We start from the raw sequence: 19,786 nt of genomic DNA on the forward strand, positions 1-19,786 counted from the left end.
CAGCAGCAGAGCTACGCCTCCGCCATTTTGGACTGAAAGCAACTACCGGACACTGGTAAAACGTCCGCCTACAAAGTGCCGCAAAAAAGTAAAACAAAATTATTTATATTCTATGTCCTGTGTTGAACAATAAAAATTAACTATTTGCTATGTAAATATATAGAGAAGTAATGTCTACCTGAGCAGAGAATGAAGTCCCTCTCCCTCTGTGTTCTAATCTGAGCTTCTCTGTGCTTTGTTGACATAGCTGGACCGGCAGCGCCTTTTAGTGGGTGGTGTCTAGAAAGTAACCTGCAAATTGTGAAATCTGATCTGAGATCTGCAAAAACTTGCAAAAACTCTTGTGACCCATCCTAACCTTAATTATTCGAGATCAATGCCTAACCTGAACCGTCTTGCGGGAGTTACCCTCTTGAGATAAATTCTGTTATGATTTGACGCTATATAAATATAAATTGAATTGAATTGAATTGAACCCTAACTTGTGGGTTCCCTTCCAGTCACTTTCAGTGCATGTGAGTGCATGTGAGCGCGCCCCACTGGCTAGCTCATGGCCACTGCTCTCATACTGATCTCATAAGGCTGTTACAGCTGTAATAATGAAAGTTCTTTTACAGTCTTACTTGTATTAAACCTGTTGAATACATCATTTATGCAAATGTGCCATTTAACACACTGTTGAAAGTGTATTTATATATGTGCAGGCTATATCATAGACTTTATGGTGTATATTCTGTCGAATGGAAATATGATTAAAGCTGAATTATGTTCCACAAAATTGCATTGTATTTATAAGTATGTTTGATCTCTCAAAGGTATTTGCATGTGCCGTTTAAGTAAAGTTTGAATCTAAAAAAAAATAATAAACTGCTTCTGTCTTTCACTACAGTGAACTTCTGCTGTTAACGTAGTGTCAGTTTGTACCGTTGGAATTCTTCCCTGACTATTTAAATCCACACATCAGGAAAAAAGGTCTGTTTTGACATGCATAGTTAGATCACACTTGAATGACAACTTTTATGCTCTTGCTTTATAGTTAACTGTTTAATTATGCTATTTGCAGAAAATAGTTCTCTCAGGTATTGTAAACCCTGACGACAGTGGTCAGTTTTTGAGGAATCTGAAACATAACAAACTGAATGGTTTGGCCTGAACTGGCTAAACACTTCAAAAGATGAGGCAAGGGAGTGCAAGAAGTTGAAAAAAAAATAATCAGGAAATCAAAAGAGACAGAAGGAAAGAAATGAAAAACAAAGTGAAGAAAAAAAACCAGCTCAGGCAATTTTATGTTTTTGCAACGAGCTCATAATGACTATAAAATAAAAAAAAAACAACAACATGTTTTCTCCGTTCCTTAATCGGTGTGAGCCAGACGGCAGAGCGATAGCGCCTTCTGCCTCCAGTATTATCAGGAAGGAGTCAATGGAGTGTGGCCACATTGCCACATAAATAAGAAACCATAGAGAGGTGATGGAATGAAAGAAGAGGGGAGGAAAAAGAGAGACGGATGATGGAGTGATGAACTGTGAGAGATGGAGGTAAACTTCCCCCCCCTCCGTATCACAACAGCATTGTATGCTCAATACCGCTGGGGGCGGCTTTGCAACAAAACAACAAAGAAAGAGAAAGGAGGGAAATGTAACTGGTTTGATTTGTCATTGTCAACCCGGCATCACCCCTCGCCACCTCTTTTCCTCCCTGAAAGTGAAAGAAAGCAGGTATATTGGCAGGCAGGTCTGGGTGCCGGCGATAACAATGTTGGCTTTGTTCCCCCGCTAGAATTGGACAAGCGCTTTCCAGCCGCCACCCAACACAACAATTAAACAAGCCCAATGTTCAGCGTGGCGTTTTCGACATACTGCAATCTGGCGGAGGCTTTTCTCCGTAAATCTATGGGGCTCCAACGCAGCTGATGCTGGAGGCTACGCTGCGCCCGCTGATAGCAGCAAATCAGTTCCAACTGAGAGCTACACCTGTTGCACACTAAGCTCTGCTTATTGTCTTCTGTCTTTTTCTGAGCACACATGCACATGCAGCCTAATGAATACCAAGCAACCACACACTGATGGCACATAACACACACACACACACACACACACACACACACACACACACACACACACACACACACACACACACACACACACACACACACACACACACACACACACACACACACACACACACACACACACACACACACACACACACACACACACACACACACACACACACACACACACACACACACACACACACACACACACACACACAAGCTGCCCCGTCTTCATCAGGGCAGACCAATGGGCTGTGTCATATCTGCCAGAAGGGTGTTCATGTGAGAAAACGGTGCATCCAGCCTGGAACAGACCCTTCCACACAGGACGCATTAACAATCCACACCTGGGTTAGAGGCAGTTACCTCCCGCTTTACTGTTTACTGCCAGCAGAAGCTGTTCTTTATAAAGTCTTAAGTAAATCTGCTGCCTGAGCTGAATCCTCACCCAAAGCTGTGATTTGTCTGCGTTGTTTGTCTCAGTAAATGCTGTTTTTCTTTCCCACTGTTCATAGCCCCTTATGAAACTTATATCAGTTTGACATTACTGTCTGCGTGTCATAGATACCGTGACTTCAATATCATAAATATCAGTCAGCATAAAAAGGTTTTTCTGCAATATAGAGGTGGGTATATTAACACACTGTATATTCTGAAGGAATGAAGAAATAGTAAGAGCTCTGGGTTACAGGTTGAGCACCTGATCCGGCAATGACACCTTCATATTGGGTGCCTCCAGCGAGCACAGGCTTGATGCCAACTTACTCCCGTGATTCATTTAATTAAGACTTAATTACCAGCCGTGACAACAGCTCTGGTATTGTTTTCACCTTGTGAGTGTAACTGTGTGTGTCATCCTGGCAAAATGTGGTCCTGTAGATTCCTACTGTAGCAGGAACTACCTCAGATACATTTTTGTGTGATTTTGTCACTGCGATAGCGTCACAACCGTAGAAAATGCAGTCATGAAACTTTACAGGTGTGTAGTTGAGATCAAAATGAAGGCAGAGTTCAAAGATGGGTTTGGTCCAAACAAGGGTGCCAGAAGTAGGACGGTAGGAAGTGGGGGAGCAGCCATTAACCCCCCACACTTTACACGCCTGGCTCGATTTGCCGGCACAGCTGGTGTGATCCCATCACATTTGTCGCACCTGCCCTGTCTCCTGAAAATTACATTCCCATAGAATTAAATTGCATTCTCAATTACGTTTGGAAGGAAACATATTTTATCGCAGTCACAAATACCTTTGTAAGTCTGCAGACGGACGCTGTGAGTGAACGAGTGATGTGCTCAGCAGGTGACGTAATAAATCGAGCGACAGTGAATGAAAGTTAGGTTGAATAAAAATGTTATTGAATAATAACGGGCATAACAAGCAATAAAGTCCACTACTGGTGGGCAGGAGGGGAGGTGGATGGGTCCAACAAACACTGGACTTTTCCCCAGGAGGCCGCTGTTTGTGTCCCGTGTGAAACGTAGTCATTTGTTGCGTGTTCGTTTTGTTTTTAAGTCATTTTAAGCCAAACCAGTTTTTTTCTCTCACAAAACTCAACCCAGTAGTTTTGTTGCCTAAACCTGACTAAGTAGTTTTGTTGAGTTTTTGTTTAGTGTTGTTTTAATTAACAACATTAATCATATGTTTAAAACTGTTTAAAACTGAAGAAAATACGTCTCCCTCAAAATACATTTTGGTTTTGCAGGTTAGGTTGTTTGGAGAAGAAATATTGTGAGAGACAGGGTTGGTCGCACAGTGCAGCAAGGATTATTTTCCTCTCACATTCCCACCTGACTGTGACTGACTGACACAAAGTGAACTCACAGTCTGATCGATCAATCGAACGTCCCCCTGCTGAGCTGAATCAGACGGATCCTGAAGCATCTTGCGTCGTGATCAATTTAGTTGCTAAATCATGGTCTGCGTTGGCCTTTGCTATAAAATGCTGCTGGATCCTGTAGCCTAATTTGAAGGCATTTTAAAGGGCCAGTGTGTCAAGCGGAGAACTAGGAGTAGGAGAACTACGCTGGCTGCTGTGAAAACAAGAATCGCCCTATCTAGAGCTGAGCAAAGACAGTTAGTTTAGCTCTGAGAATATCAAGTGACCGTACACTGTTCCTTTAAGATGCACTTTTGCCAAATTCCAGCTGGAAAAATGCCAATTTAGTTCACTTTTAAAAAGCTCTTAGTTCAAGGTCACTGCAAGGCAAAGGCCATGCTTTTTGAATATTCTATCATCCCTTAATTGTCACAGGTAAAGAAGCACTGGAAAGCTCCAAGCAGGCATGGCATGTGTTATGAGCCTTTTTTTTTTACAGTGAGGCATACCATTAATTATAAATTAAGGTACATTTTTCAGATTTCTACAACTGCACACCCAACTGTGCATAGCATGTGGATAAAGCTTATCAAAAATGGATGATTACACATCATTTCTCTTGAAAAGAAACACAACCAGATTGTTTTTTTTAATGCACTAAAAGCTCAGAAGTTCCTCTTAAGAGCATGCCAAGATTTTTCTGCTGTACTGTATATTGTTTTAACAAGAGCAACTCAGAAAAGCCAAGCTTATATGTGCACAGTGGCATAATCAGCACTGATCCTTGGGGACAGCATCCTGAGCTGTATTATCACAATCTAACAGCCAGAGGCAACACATGACCCTGCCTTCTGCACACTGAAGCCAACTCTCTCTGCTCAGGAGAAGTGTTTGGCCTTTCCCCTCTGTTGCTATCTGGCTCAACGTTTATTGATTTCACTTTGAAAATAAATAAAGGAGAGGGAATGATGCACACAAAGTGCTCGACCCTAAAGGGTTTACAAGACACCAAAAATACAGTTGCGCTGGTCAAACATTTCATTCAATTGCAAAATTACAGGTTATTTCCCGCTCGGTCTTAAATTAAATATTGTGCCTTCTCTCCCAGGCTTGGCAAATATAATCTGCTACAAAAAAAGGTTCCCTTCCTCAAGCACAACTCAAGCTTTTCATGGTCACCCAGCCAAAAGATTGGTTTACTTAAGAGTACATCCCTCATGTCCTCATAAACAGGACAGTAAAACAAAAAGTGAACCTCATTCTCACAGAACAAACAAGTCTGTCCTCCTCTGGAGAGGCATTAAACCTCCTGGTTTCTATAGGGCTAATGATAATGTTGCTGAGCATAACTGTGCACTATAGGGATCTTTTTATTTTGTTTATATTATATTCACATATAGTTATTCTTTATGAGACAAAAAGGTTGTAACTTTTGTTTACACCATACATCAACACACCCTTTTTCTCTATGCATGAGAAACATTTTGCTCCTGATATCCTAAACGTCATACAGTAACCTGTTCTGAAAAAATACTGACAAGTCGTTCAAATAAAATAAAGATTTCAGCTCCTTGGCCTAGGAACAACCATGAGAAATGTCCTGATTAAATATATTTTTAGTGAGTCTGAGATCAGACATCTTCACAAGTCTATTTCAAAGTAAAACCATTTGACATTTAAGTGTGATGTTTGGAGGTTCCCATCTCATATCTCCACGAATGACCAAAACTGAAGTTAATTTATGGACTTCCAAAAAGGGTCGAATAGCTGTATATTTGCCTGTTGGGCTGCATTTTGCCATGTTGTGATTTGAGCATATTTGTTATGCTAAATGCAAAACCTGTGGGGGTTTCTGGACAATATTTGTCTTTGTTTTGTGTTGTTAATTGAGTTCCAATATTAATATACATTTGCATAAAGCAGCATATTATATTAAATACTTGACAAATCTCCCCGTATGGTACATTTTGAACACATAAAATTGTGAGAATAATTTGCAATTAATTGCAATTAACTATGGACAATCATGCGATTAATCGCGATTAAATATTCGCGATTGACAGTCGTTGTTTTTTGGTTTGCAACCAACATTTACTGTAGTTTTACATTTGGTTTTGATAACCACAGTGTACCTGGTCACCTACTTAGATTAAACTAAGAAATTCAATTAAATATTACTTCTCAATATACTAACGCCTACAACTTTTAAATAATGTCAAGCTATTAATTATTTTATTTCACTGTCTTTCAGTCCACATTACTCTGATTCACTACTTCTTCTTCTCCTCCATCCACATGTCCTCTCACTGAGGTTTAATCCGGTGTGGACACAAAGACATTCTCACAGCAGACATTCTGACATGTAAAACTCAGGTGTAACTGATACGATTAATAACAGCTGCATTCACTTTAGGTGTTGCAGTGCCAGGGCTTTGCTATTGTGCATGCTGGCTCGCTGCCATTACTCACTGGCACACCTAAGTGGAACGGAGCCATCATTAATGCTATTACCTGTGCTGTTATGAAATGACAAGTCAACACCTCTGACACGAGGAAGGTCCATCATTAAACAAACACATATCCATTTGGAGTAGGTGTATTGGCATGGCACCAAATTTGAAATGTTAGCACATTGCTATCAAATTTGGTGTTTAACCTTCTGCCAGCCCGATGGCCCAGTCACACAGCTGCGTTTATGACAGCAATATTTCATACCAAATTATTTTTTTTAAATGGAGTCTTCACTTCTATATTAAAGCTGGTTTCACTTTGTTTACATTCCAAAGGGGCGATTATAGTGAAGTCTGAAATCAAGGATGCTACTGTATATGTTTATCTGTGTGTCGTGATTCCTTTGTGTGTACTGGGAGGTCGTACTGGCTGGCTCAGCGCTGCAGTCACAGCTGCAGGTAATTTAGTAATCAGTTCTAATGTGTATTTATCTCTCCTGCAGCGAGGCTGGAGACTCCTTCGCTGATTACACATCGCCAGAATAATCACCTGGATTAGGTTGCAGCAGCTATTCCTCAATCCGTCACCAACCGTCCATCCATCACGTTTGTGTCCTTCCTACGTTCTTAGTAACAGCGAACCGAGCTGGTTTCAAACTAGCCATTTCAGACGAGCTTTTGTACATTAAGTCATGACTTATTTTTAATTCTGTCTTCATTCATGGCAAAATATGCATATCAGAGTTTGTAGTATTCATTTAGTTTAGAATGAGTTTTCGAAATTCCGGTGTTTTTGACCCACCCATCCACCCTGACCTCCTACCTACACGGCATTTGTCGCTCTTTATACTTCCTGGTTCGCGATTACCTGGATGACATATGAATTGATTTTGTGGGATATATAAAAAATTACAGTGCATTACTTTTCGTAGGTATAGCTAAGAACGGTGTATGACAACAACCTGTATTATCAAACAGCATTTTTATCAAGTGTTGGTCAGATATGTTGACCATCTCCCTTTCAACTTCAATTTAAACAGGTCATTAAACAGGCACTACCTGGGGTCTATCTGTGCACGTGCCTGACAAACAGTAAGATGTGCAGAAACTCCCACATGATTCTCCACTGAATCCCCACTTACACACACTACCAGCTGAGTGCAGAGCCAGGTTAAGTCAGGACACCTTTATGTGGAATTAAATTCAGGTCAGTGCATGCTGGGTGAATGTTTTTTGCTTCCGTAACACCCGGGAACCCTCGTGCCGCTTTTATCTTGCAGGCCGAGAACAATTTCTCTCTAAACAATATTGTATGTCTGCGAGATGTAATCACTAGACCCAAGGCTGCAGTGTGAGCGTATTGGCAATGAGAAAACAACCGCCGGCTTTACGATCGCATACATTAACTCAACAGTGTGGCCTTGCTTTGGGTTGGCCTGGAGAGAGAAATGATCAGTTCCTAGAAGAAGGTATCAGATCACACATACTGCACTGAACGTAAAACTGTTCACAGCAGTGCTGTTTGTTTCAGACAGCTTTGCATTGTATACATACAGCTCTAAATTTTAGGTGACCACCGCCTCATAGTATTGATAGGTTGTGAATATGTGGACTTACCGGCGTTGTAGTAGCGGTCCAGCTTCTCCCACAGGGGCTCATCATCACGCTGGAGAATGGACAGCTTGAGAGGTTCATAGATGGAACCTGAGGAAGGACGCATGTGTTACACACAAACCTTCGCGTGTTACTGTTTCAAATATTGACCTACAACATCTTTTCTGATGAATGAATGCATAAGTTGTCTTATGAATCCTTAAAAAACATTAAAAATGTATCTCAATAATGTCTCTTCACCTTTACCATCACCTTTATCACCTTTACCTTCACCATCACCTTCATTCACAGACTAAACTGGACTGAGGTAACATGTTTTCATCTTAGCGTCACATGGTGACAATAGTCTTATTTCATATATTCAAATATGTAGATGAGAAAAGGTCCGCAGCTAGCAGTGGTTTGTGAATACCTATTTTTTCATATTATTCTCTTATTTTCTCAATTAAATTAAGAGAAAAATAAGAAGCAGAGAAAAAACAACAATAAACACATGCCATCAGTAAATTATTTTTTTCATTGCAACACACTGCATCACAAAGGGCTCAGCACAAAAGACAATAATCAGGCCCAGAGCTAAAAAAAATCAAATAGCAATGTGGCTCTCCACCAGATATTTCCTAACATTTCCCTCTGAGCTGAGAGAGAGACGGAGTTTGAGGGAAACCCCCATCTGTTAGACTCTCTCTATTTTCAGACACTTTTCCCTTTGCTGAGATTTGCATTTTAATAGGTTCGACCTTGGGTCAATACCACAGGTACTGAAAAATTCACATTCTGGATGAAATTAGCATAATTTCCATCAGCTTAAAAGCTGCAGGGGACAAAGCCAATCCATCTCTTTTTAAAGATAACACTTTAAAAGAGCATAGTGGGAGTCCAATATTCCAATTTTAATTTCTAACATGACATCAGACAAATGTGGGTATGTAGTGTTTAAAACAATCCCATGACCAACTTCAGTGATGCAGACCTCTAACACCATAAGAGAGGGAGTATGCTATATGACTTCATTAATACTGTACATTTATGTGGTGTCACTTCAGGCTCTGTCATGTTTTCTGTGGAGGAACAAGAAGATGTATTCATGTAGATAAAACCAACATAAGACACAAAGTGTATTATGGGTAATATTATACTATTTTGCACATCAGGTTTGCCAACAGCCTGAGAGAACTAGAGCGTGTTTCATGTTTTCTCATGATTACAAAATAATTATGTTAATCTAAACATAACTGGTTGCCTCATAATCAGGAAATAATGTAACCAATATGAAATAATATATCAAAATACATATCAACTTAAAAAAATATTAATTTCAAGACGAAATAATGAGATTATTTGTGATTTTGCACCCAATTTGACTGTTATCTGGCCATTCATTTTGCATTACCGCTCGCTATAAGCACCATAGATGTGGGTCAGTAGGGGCCTACTACGCCTACTACGTTGTAAAAGTGAAAGAAAAACATAAAAGCAACACGTTCTAACATGTAAAACTGCATGAAACATTATGTTTTGAACACAAACAAAAGAGCTTCTTTGGGTTTAGGCAACAAACCATTTAGTTAAAGCTGCAGTGGGTAGAAATGGAGCAAATATGATTTAAAAAAAATATTTTTATAAAGCAGTCACTATATCCTGACAGTAGTGCATGAGACAGGTAATCTCAAAAAAATAATTTGCCTCTGTGTCCTCCGGTGCTCCTAATGGCATCTGCAAGATTTCACAGACTGGAGGAAAACAACCAATCAGAGCTGAGCTGGAGCCTTGCTGTCTCTGAGCAGCTGTCAATCACTCACGAACTCCAATCAAATTGTCAAACTAGGCAGCGCTGATCAAATATGAATCAATATTTGGTTACTGTAATGCCTTTCTGAAAACATTTTATGCAAGAAATAGACATTACAGTTCACAAGTGATTGACAGCTGCCTCTGTTGAATGAACAGCCAATAGGAACGCTCTCTCTCTCTTTCTGAAATGACCTGTGATTGGCCAAAGTCTTCCATCATTGGCTAGAATTTAAAGACTGAAAACAGAGCCGTGAGGAGGTGCAGAAGTCTGATTTTCTCTCAGAACACTTGAATTACAAAACGCTTAAAGGTTATTATGGATTTTTTGCCCAATGATGCCAAAAACATTCTGCCTACTGCTGCTTTAAGTTTAGGGAAAAAGATCAAATTAATTGCCCCCATATGGAATTTGTACCTGTCTATTCTACAGCGCCTGACTTCCGCTTTTGCTCCGGTCATAATCACTACGATCGCTAGAGGTTGCTGCCATCTTCATTTATTCCTTCTTTCTGTGATCGACCATGTGAATAGATGACAAAACCTACTAGTGGGTGTGGCAGGGCCCTACTGACCCACATCTATGAGGCTGATAATGCACATTTAATGACCTGATAACAGTCTAATCAGCTGGATTTACAGTTCACAACATATGAAGGCAAACAGTTACGTTGTGACCTATAATAACCTTCTAATGTCCAGATGTTCTTGTGATGTTTACCCGTGTCCTCTCTGGCCTTCTGTGTGTGGCTGACTGCATTATTTTCCTGAGGTATACATTGCCGCCACTACTTACCAAGTCTTTGAATTTTCCGATGAGGCCGGGCTTTCGCAGCCACTGAAGCGGCCATTCTCAAAAGGTGTAATTAAGGCCAATCGTCTCTCTCAGCTAAATCACAAATCTACAGCAATTCACAGGAAGGAGTTAGTAGCACAGAGTTAGATTTTAGACATGCATGAATCAACAATGAATTATACACTCTGGGTGATGATGATCATGGACAACATGCAAGGAATTACAATGCATTGTATTTGCTTAGGAATGCAAGTTATTTTAACCATTGAGAGATATAGAGTCATGATGAATTACTGTATGATGGTAATGTAATTATAAAAAGGACTTTAGCAGAATAACTATATTAGCAAATCAGGACAGCACTTGACTGATTATTGACGTTTACGCTCCACTTCAAAATGCTATGAACTCAGAATGCTACACTGGTGTGTTAATACTATGACAACTGGTGAGAATGGATGTACCTTATTACATGTTTTAATTAATAGAAAAGTTGTTAAAGTTGCACTAAGATCAGGATAGGTTTTCCTTTGCAATCTGCCTTTTAACAGATCCAAAAATTCCCAAAACAACAGCAGTTATTATAACACTACTAGATGATTTACGGAGGTACACAAAAAAAAAAGTATTACTACAGCCAAGAAAGTACAGGTAGAATAGCTGACTATGTTTACAATCACTGCAGTCACTCTTACATGGATTTATAATGAGTGAGTTTGGAAAGACCTGATCAGAATGTATGGTGTTTTTCCTCAATTGTATCACTTAAAACAATGCTGTCCCTACAGAAAAACAGTTATTATGATGTTTTTTATAATCTTTGCATTATATAACAACCTTCAAAGTTTTATGATGGGATCACTTTTGCAGGGATAGCACAGTGGGCCAGCTTCGACAGGCCCTGGCTGTACTCACATCTCATGCATTGCACACACAGTATACATGTAACTATGGGTGAGATGTAACTGTGAAAGGAGACCTGCAGAGATGAGAGGCTCTTAAAATAGCCCCCCTGGTGCATGAACATTTACACCACCTCTGACCTTTCATGCTTGCACCGTCACTTCAGTGGACACATTATAAATGGTGCAGATCATGTCCATTTATACAGTGGATTTACAAACAGACAGTCTCACACAAACACTGGCACAATAACAAACAATGGCTGCACGGTGTCATGCGAAGTAATAAGTCTGACCTGATCTTTTTGATTTGGCTTTGAATTCCAGGAGTTTCCAGCCGACATCAGCCAGGCTCGCCATGTTTACACTATGTGTCAAAATTGTATCAAATTAGCAAAAGAGTTAAAACATTTCCTGTTTCGCCCTTCAAAATAAAAGAGAGGCAGTAGCTAAAACGTTAACATGGTATATTAATAGACAATTAATTACAGTAAAAGTGTTATGGCATATTATTGAGCACCATCGTCTTTTGTTTGTCATAATATATTAGCTTTTCTTACGTTTTAGCTTGACAATGTATTTTATTCTGAAGGGACACGTCATTTACATCCGACTTAGCTCTACTGTAACTTTATACAACCGGATACAACTGTCAACTGTCAAACTCACCCGGAGCACGACACTGACGTAAACAAGGAAACTCTATTATCACATTGTTTACCCCTTATTTCAGTAAATTACTCCCACTTTTTCGTAGCACAATGAAAACAGCAGAGCAGATATCTAAATATAAAATTTAATATTTAATGTGTTTCGTCATTTAATCAAGCAAACGCTGCTATTTCAGCCTGCTGTAAAGCTGTGTGCCGTATTGCAGTGTGGTGTTGTGATGAGCTGCACCTGTGCTAGAAGAAGGATGTGGATGTTAAAAGACAATTTTTGGGCGTTTTTGTTACTTTTTGTGGCACATTATAACGTTTATGCTCTTCAGGATGTAACGGTGGACCTTTTCGGTGCTGAAAATTACGGGACTATTGCAGCTTTTGGTGATTTTTACGCGGATAAGCAGACAGACATCTTCATCATCAGAGAGCGTATGTTGATGTTCCTCTGCTTCCTGTCGCGTTAGTCAGCGAATTATACACTTTAACAATGTTTAGTGCTTTAAAGATATGTACTGCAGGTTGTAATTAAGGGTGGTCGTGATAAAAATGGATAAAACTGTAAAAAATAACCGGAAATAGTTACATATCCAGTGTGTCCTTCGCTTCATCTCTTTGTGGTGGATTGTTAATTAACTTTAATTAGAATACATAATGTGTCTGTGTTGATTTCTTACTGTTTCAGGGTCTGAACTGGTGATCTTCTTGGCTGACTCGAAAGCACCTTACTTCAAGCCCAAAGTCAACATCACAAAGGACATTTTACCAAGGTATATGTCACTTTCAGTGCTATTTCCGCTTCTATACATTACATTTACACATAATCTGTAACATGTCATGTCTTAATTTCCTTTTGTTCTAATTCTTCCTCATGGTTTATTTAATAGGGACCAATACAATGTACATAGACAACTTAAAAATCTGATGCCAGTAGTGCTTATAGCGGATGCTAGTTTGCAACACCTGTCCCTAGAATAATAATATAAATACACTTTATTTGTATAGCACCTTTCCAAACATAGTTACAAAGTGCTTTACATAAGTTAAAATAGTGCAAACATCAAGATAAAAACAATACAGAATAAAAACATAAACATAGGCCAAAATAAAATGTTGAACATAAGACTTTTGTACAAAAAGTCAACAATTATGAAATTTAAAACAAGGGATTGCTATTAAAAGGCCTTCCTGTAAAGGTAGGGTTTGAGGCATGATTTAAAAGAAGAAACAGAGTTTACTAGCCTCAGTTCCTCCGGAAGGGAGTTTGGCTAGAAGGGCTTTTTGTGAAAATAAGAGATTAAAACAGGAATGGGTACAGGAAAAATAAATAAATACAATAAAGCACACATTTAAAACATTACATTTAGAAACTGGTTTCTCTCTTAAAGGTGGTAAAGTTTGCAGCAGATTTCAAGTGATCAGGTAGCGAGTTCCAAGACTTTCGCTCCTTTCACAGAAAAAGCTGTCTGAGCAAAAGATGTTCTGCAGAATTGAACTTAACAATTGCCACTTGAAGCTGCTCTGGTGGATCTGCTACAGCTCTGTAGTCTCATGATGTATTTGCAGAAAGGCAGAGGAGCAAGTCCGTTCAAACATTTAAACATGTTCGTCAGTATTGAAGAGGTGACACGTTTCAGGATGGTTATGTTTACGCTGATTTAGAGGGAATAGATTTACAAGAGCAGCGTGTCATTGTCTCTCATATTAATTGACTATCTTTCTTTTCAGGGACACCGTCATCACCAGTGTGGTTCCTGGAGACTATGATGGAGACTCTCAGATGGATGTCCTTCTTACAACTCAGATCCAGAGCTCCAAGTTGACGACTGTTTTCATCTTTTGGGGGAACAACCAGACATTAGGTACAGCTCTAACAGTGCATGGGTGCTGAGGGTGGGTGGGAGGCCAGAGAAAGGAATTTAGCTCACTCTTCTTGACACATATGATTTGATTGGCCCCAACATCATATTAATATGCATACTTTTTTTAGTATGTTTTTAATTGTAATATCATGTGCTACATTGTGATACATTGTTGACTCCCCTGGTGGGTGCAGATGATCAGTGAGAAAATGTATAGTAAAACTAAAGTTGAGTAGACCTTTTCACTTGTAGTAGTATTGTAAAATTGTATTGTAAATTGTATAGTATTGTAAATTTAAAAGTTTCTTTGGCACTTAAAGGCAGGGTGAGCAATCTTTAGAAACTAGCAAGAGAACACTAGATTTTAAAAAAATTATCCAACTAAAAAACTCAGCCCAGTATTGTCAACTCTTTTCCCAACACTGACAGTCCGTCGCTTCAGGCCTCCCTCCAAAGCCACTCCCCCAAAATGATCATAATGAACATAAACATATCATAATGAATGTGAATGGCGAACATGGCTGTTGTTAGTACTCGCAGCTGTTACACTAGCAGCTTGTGGAAGACTCCGGTGACATTTGGGCCGAATGCAATGATTAGATGGGTTTATTACAGTCCTGCCACAGATACCAGATCTTTTTCTCTTTTTTGTCAGAGCATTTGATTTATTGATTGCTGTCGGGATGTAATGAAAATTACTCCGATAGACAGTCATGTCAAGTGATGAATCTTTCATGGTAGAGCAATGAAGTCATTTTTCAACATGTGGCTATAGGTCTACATTAGGTGTGTGTGTATGCTTAAATATGCGAATTGTAATTTTATGGGTTAATATTGTTCGGACAATTAAGCTAAGACAGCTAATATGTGTGAACGGCAGTTATCACTTGTTGCCACGGTAAATATTTGCGTATTCTGCAGCCTAATGGAGACACCAGTGTCAGTGCAGCCAGGCGTGGCAGAGGCAGCCTCCTTTTTGTCACTGTGCACTTGTGATTGGTACTGGAGTGAAGCTGGGCGCTTACCGTCAAACTCAGCCTTGTATGTTTTTTTACACACTAGCAACTAAACTGGCAACTTGATCGCTGACGACACAAAGACACCACGTGATACCAACGTCGTTATACTATTGGCTCACAAGCCTTGTTAGAAGTGGGAACCAAACGTCAGATATCTCCCACAGAGATCAACAAAACATTAATTTTGGACCTGTCAACATTTTTATAATTAATTCACAATCATAATGTTCTTTTGAGGAAAAGCCATACTTTTATTCGGCACCTTTCTAAAAGCTCTGTGAATATTCGTCCACATAAAAATATTACCAATAAGACCTTTTAATTACAGTAACAACCTCAAATAAAAACATATTTTTTCTGTTAACAAACAAAATGCTGGGCGGCACGGTGGTGCAGTGGTTAGCACTGTCGCCTCACAGCAAGAGGGTCGCAGGTTCGAAGGTAGGTGTGAATGTGAGCGTGAATGGTTGTCTGTCTCTATGTGTCAGCCCTGTGGTAGTCTGGCAACCTGTCCAGGGTGTACCCCGCCTTGGCCCAATGTCAGCTGGGATCGGCTCCAGCCCCCCTGCGACCCTGAATAGGATAAGCGGTTACAGATAATGAATGAATGCTATTAATAGATATACTAAGACAAAACAAAACAATAAATACCTGAGTAAAAACTTACCAGCCAGGGTTGTATGTGAAATCTGTTATCAAATGTGTACCCTTTTTTGCTGCAAGACAGGCTGTAAAAAAAGAAATAAGAAAACCCAAATCAATATCTAATTCAACTTTGTTCATAGCTGTTGACATTAGGACCACGTAAGATCAGTTTAGTCTGATCTGACCAGCCCACTGATTTTCTGTGCAGTGTTTTTGTCAGACCAAACATTACTCGGAGCCTGTTGAAACTGTTCATTTCCTGCAGATATGAGTGGGTGGATCAGGCTGAACAAGACCTTCACAGATCAACCTCTTGTCATGGAGTAAGTATCAGTCTGAATGGTGTTTACATAAATTCTGCTTTGGATATTTTGCTCATAATACTGGTCATGGAAAAAACAAATGTGTCTTATGTTTAGTTATCTAGATTTTCATGTACAAACATGTTTTTAAAATATTTTTCCATGTCAAAATAAACGTTTGATTTACTTTTTATTATTATATATCCTGTTTTAGATGACATTCAAGATGCCAGCATACTGTACTGTACACTGACTTATTAGATATACTTGTGTAGTCAAATGAAAACCATTACTGTAACCTAAATTCTGTCTTCTTCAGTTATGCAAATTGAAATTAACATATTTGAAAGATTTCAATATAATGCAGTCCAATACAACCACCACTTGACTATGGCCTCAAAACGGTGTCAACAAGTTTGTAGAGTATGTACCTAATAAACTGTTTTGTAACAGTGTAAGTTTTAATAAATTAAAACTCTCCCCACAGTTTCAATGGGGACATGATCCCAGACATTTTTGGAGTCACCAACCCCCTACTCACCGAAGTGTGCTATCTCACCAAGAGGTAATGTAATCATTCTCGTGCTTCTTTCTAATCCTCTCATACCTTGAATTATTTTATAAAATGAAAAGAGTTTTTAAATCCTGGTTTGAACTTCTGGGTTTTTCTCCCCTTCAGGAATCCAGTGTGGCGGAATGCACTGAGTTCATCTGTCAACATGCGCAACCCTCACTCTAACGCTTTCATCGACGTCAGCAAGGACTTCACCGCTGGTGAGTCAGTGATGTTAAAGCAATGTCTAAAAATGAGAAACAATTGCAAAATGCTTTGGCGGGGTTTTCCGAACACACAGCTTACTCTTCAGGGAAGATGTGATCAACACCCGCCACACATCAGTGTTATCAAATCTTTGCATTTTCAGCTATGAAAACTGTCACAAAGTTAAAATTGACAAAACTTCATACTTTTTTAACAGCAGATTTAATAGGCTAAGTGGTTGTGTAAATTGGTAGTCCTGTGAGTTTGTGTGGGGAGAGAATTAGTTAAAATTGGATGCAGGTAAACTGGAGGTTTAAACTGGAGGTCATGGGACACTAGAGGATCAAGGTTTGGTATTAGAGCAAGGTAGTTTATCTGTTCTGTTTCTCACTGTTGGACTAAAATGGCATTTCTGCACAAGGATACATGACATATTACTCTCAACAACTCTAGGAAACAAACCTGAATTCCTTTCCTAATTCCTATCGAAGTATTTGGAAGTGTTTCCTTTCATCGCCACAGGCAGACCATTCTCTGAACTCTGGACACAATTCCTAAATGAATCATTGCACATCCAGCTTTTTGTTTAACTGTACAGATTTCTCATATCACTGATGGGCCAAAACTCTTCTAGAATAAAGTGTTTTCTGTCTTAGTGTCGCAGGATGATGAAGTGAGTGTAAAAGGCCGTTCTATAATGGAAGAACAAGGTTTAAGAGTAAGCATCTTCCCTTCTAAAATGTGCTTATTCAAGCCACTAGGGGAGTGATTACAAAGCCCACTACTGATTATCATCTGGGATAATACATTTAGGACAACTGCATCTTTTCAATATATCTATCTGCTAACACTGAGCATGTAAGTGAACACCACTGACCCCATTGTGTGCCTTGTACCTCACATTCTTGACTGCACATTGTGCCGTGTGCCATTAATTCATTATAACTGAGACCTAAATCCCCACCGCCTTCTTTTTTGTTCCTCCACTATGGGCTTTCAGTGTTTCCCTACATGGATCAATAAGTGTTATTAATGTGTTAGGAGAAAGCTAGACAGAGTTGAATTCTGGATTGAGACACAATAAACTAAAATGGAACAAAGAACCTCCAGTGCTGAAATGGCAAATCCTTCGGGGCGTATCAGCACCTTGGAAAGGTGTGTAATTCAGCACATTTCTGCCTTTGGCACAGTTGGTATTGGTCGTTAAGTTCCTGTAGTGGACAGTGGTGGAAAGTAATGAAGGAGGCTGTTCTCATACACCGTTCATAGCTATACCTACGAAAAGTAAATGCATTGTAATTTGCATGTATCCCACAAAATGAATTTGTATTTAATCCATGTAATTCTGAACCAGGAAGTGTAAAGAGCGACAAACGCCACGTAGGGAGGAGGTCGGGATGGATGGGTGGGTCAAAAAAGACGGGACTTTTGCATAGGAGACCTGTGTTCGTATCCCGTGTTAAATCTGAAGTCAATGTTGATTTATTTGTCACGTAACTTACGTACTTAAATTACACTTACGTACTTAAATTACACTTACGTAGTTATTTTAACCCTAACTAAATAAGTTTGTTGCCTAAACCTAACTAAGTTGTGTATTGTTAAGACGGAAATTATTTTGAAAAGACTGTATGCATGTAAAGAGGGTTAGGCGGGGTTCAGGCTTAGGGCTCTTTTAAAACACAATTTTCAGTCCAAACACTGTAGTTTAATGATTTAAATTATCAGCTCATTTGCAATTTCTTTCCAGTTTCCTCTTCATTTTCTATTTGAGCTGTCAATAGCTGTGTTTCTATTCACATATTCTATTCACAATTTGAAGTATGGCATTGGAAAAGCTGTATGGAATCGACAAAATTCAATAAAACTCCCTCAGTTGCGAAAACAGTTTTTATGCTCGCTTGAGGTGTTTTTTTTATTTTTTTTAAAAAGGGTTGATGCGCTAACCTGATTATGGAAACGACTTTGCCGAATAAGTTCTGACGTAATGAACATTCAACTCACATGACTGATCAACTGTTTCCGCTGTCGCTGTCATCTTGGATATTCCCATACTGGCAGATTACAGCCATTCGTAGCCTATAGCACCAACTTCTGACCAACCTACACTATAGCCGAGTTTATTCGCTTCAAACCAGTTGATGGAAACGCGCTTAGTTTGCATTTCTTTTTTTGCGCCATTTCCAAAGTTCACTTAAAATTTGCTTGACGTTTGAATGGAAGATTTGCAGTGATCAGTGACTTATTGCAGCTGAAAACATCTGGGTGAATGGAGAACTGCAATCCATGTGATCAGTTTATTTTTGAAAAATCTAATTATACTGTATGTAGAAGAGGATTAACACATTTTCAGATGCTTCCTGGTTTATGGATTCCTTCCAGATTAATGCTGGCCTCTGTTCTTGCTTGCAACATTTCTCAAATACTCCTAGGGTGTAGAGATTGTGCCGTTGTAAACTTGATATCCACAGGCGTTGCATTCCACAAAGTTTCCCCCGAGGAAACTCCAGGAACCAGACAAGAGACCAAAGCATCCATTTAATGCTACCAATTTTCAAGTTGACTAAGAGAGAATGGAATAGCCATTTTCTTCACCAGTGAATGGAGAAATCGCCTCGTTCTTGTTTTACAGCATCTCACTGCTGTCCTTCTGCCCACTAAGTGTAGCGCTGTCACTTAGACTTATGGGAGGATTTTTTTTTTTTTCCCCTCTAGAAACTAATCCTTGTGTTTAAGGTAATCAGAGAGGATTTAGTCATGTCGTACTCACAGCAGGTATCTTTTTGTGCTGTGTGGTTTTATTCCCAGGGCTGTCACAGTTTAACCAGAGCAGATTTTAATTCATATTTAATCTGTTTAGGGATTAGGAGAAAGTCAATAAACTTCCACTTTTTATGGCAGACTTAAGAGAAATCCCAGTAGCAATATTTGATGTTTGTTTTAATACAGATTGGATTGTGTTGGGGCATCATTGGTTTTGACTGCTTCGTGAAGTACGCTGCAACTCATCAGTCAGCGGGACGGCCGGCACGTCAGACTGCCTTTCACTCTTTTCATAGGCTCTGCACAGTTTGCTTTATCTCTGCTGTATGAAGTCACCTCTTACTTCCTT

At 39.4% G+C, this 19,786-nt stretch overlaps 2 protein-coding genes across 7 annotated transcripts in view; one reads left to right on the top strand and one right to left on the bottom strand.

Annotated features, from left to right (window-relative positions):
- The window catches only part of phkb (phosphorylase kinase, beta), a 115,363-nt gene extending 103,552 nt beyond the window's left edge, over positions 1-11,811 (bottom strand). For 3 of the 6 annotated variants that reach the window (XM_074660609.1, XM_074660601.1, XM_074660616.1), the window contains exons 1-4: positions 11,721-11,811; positions 10,523-10,628; positions 8,961-8,996; positions 7,939-8,025 (exon numbers count right to left, since the gene is read on the bottom strand). In XM_074660609.1, coding sequence (XP_074516710.1) covers positions 7,939-8,025; positions 8,961-8,996; positions 10,523-10,577 — 178 coding nt within the window. In that variant the 5' untranslated portion in view covers positions 10,578-10,628; positions 11,721-11,811. The remainder of the gene's footprint in view (positions 1-7,938; positions 8,026-8,960; positions 8,997-10,522; positions 10,629-11,720) is intronic. The other 3 variants (XM_074660644.1, XM_074660633.1, XM_074660625.1) reach the window with 2 other exon arrangements.
- A 389-nt stretch (positions 11,812-12,200) lies between these two features.
- The window catches only part of itfg1 (integrin alpha FG-GAP repeat containing 1), a 171,173-nt gene continuing 163,587 nt past the window's right edge, over positions 12,201-19,786 (top strand). The window contains exons 1-6 of the mRNA XM_074660656.1: positions 12,201-12,518; positions 12,772-12,856; positions 13,815-13,948; positions 15,878-15,935; positions 16,402-16,479; positions 16,594-16,688. Of these exons, the coding sequence (XP_074516757.1) occupies positions 12,314-12,518; positions 12,772-12,856; positions 13,815-13,948; positions 15,878-15,935; positions 16,402-16,479; positions 16,594-16,688 (655 nt within the window). The 5' untranslated portion in view covers positions 12,201-12,313. The remainder of the gene's footprint in view (positions 12,519-12,771; positions 12,857-13,814; positions 13,949-15,877; positions 15,936-16,401; positions 16,480-16,593; positions 16,689-19,786) is intronic.

The sequence above is a fragment of the Sebastes fasciatus genome, chromosome 2 (assembly GCF_043250625.1).
Source record: "Sebastes fasciatus isolate fSebFas1 chromosome 2, fSebFas1.pri, whole genome shotgun sequence".
In the NCBI taxonomy this organism is placed as follows: domain Eukaryota; kingdom Metazoa; phylum Chordata; class Actinopteri; order Perciformes; family Sebastidae; genus Sebastes; species Sebastes fasciatus.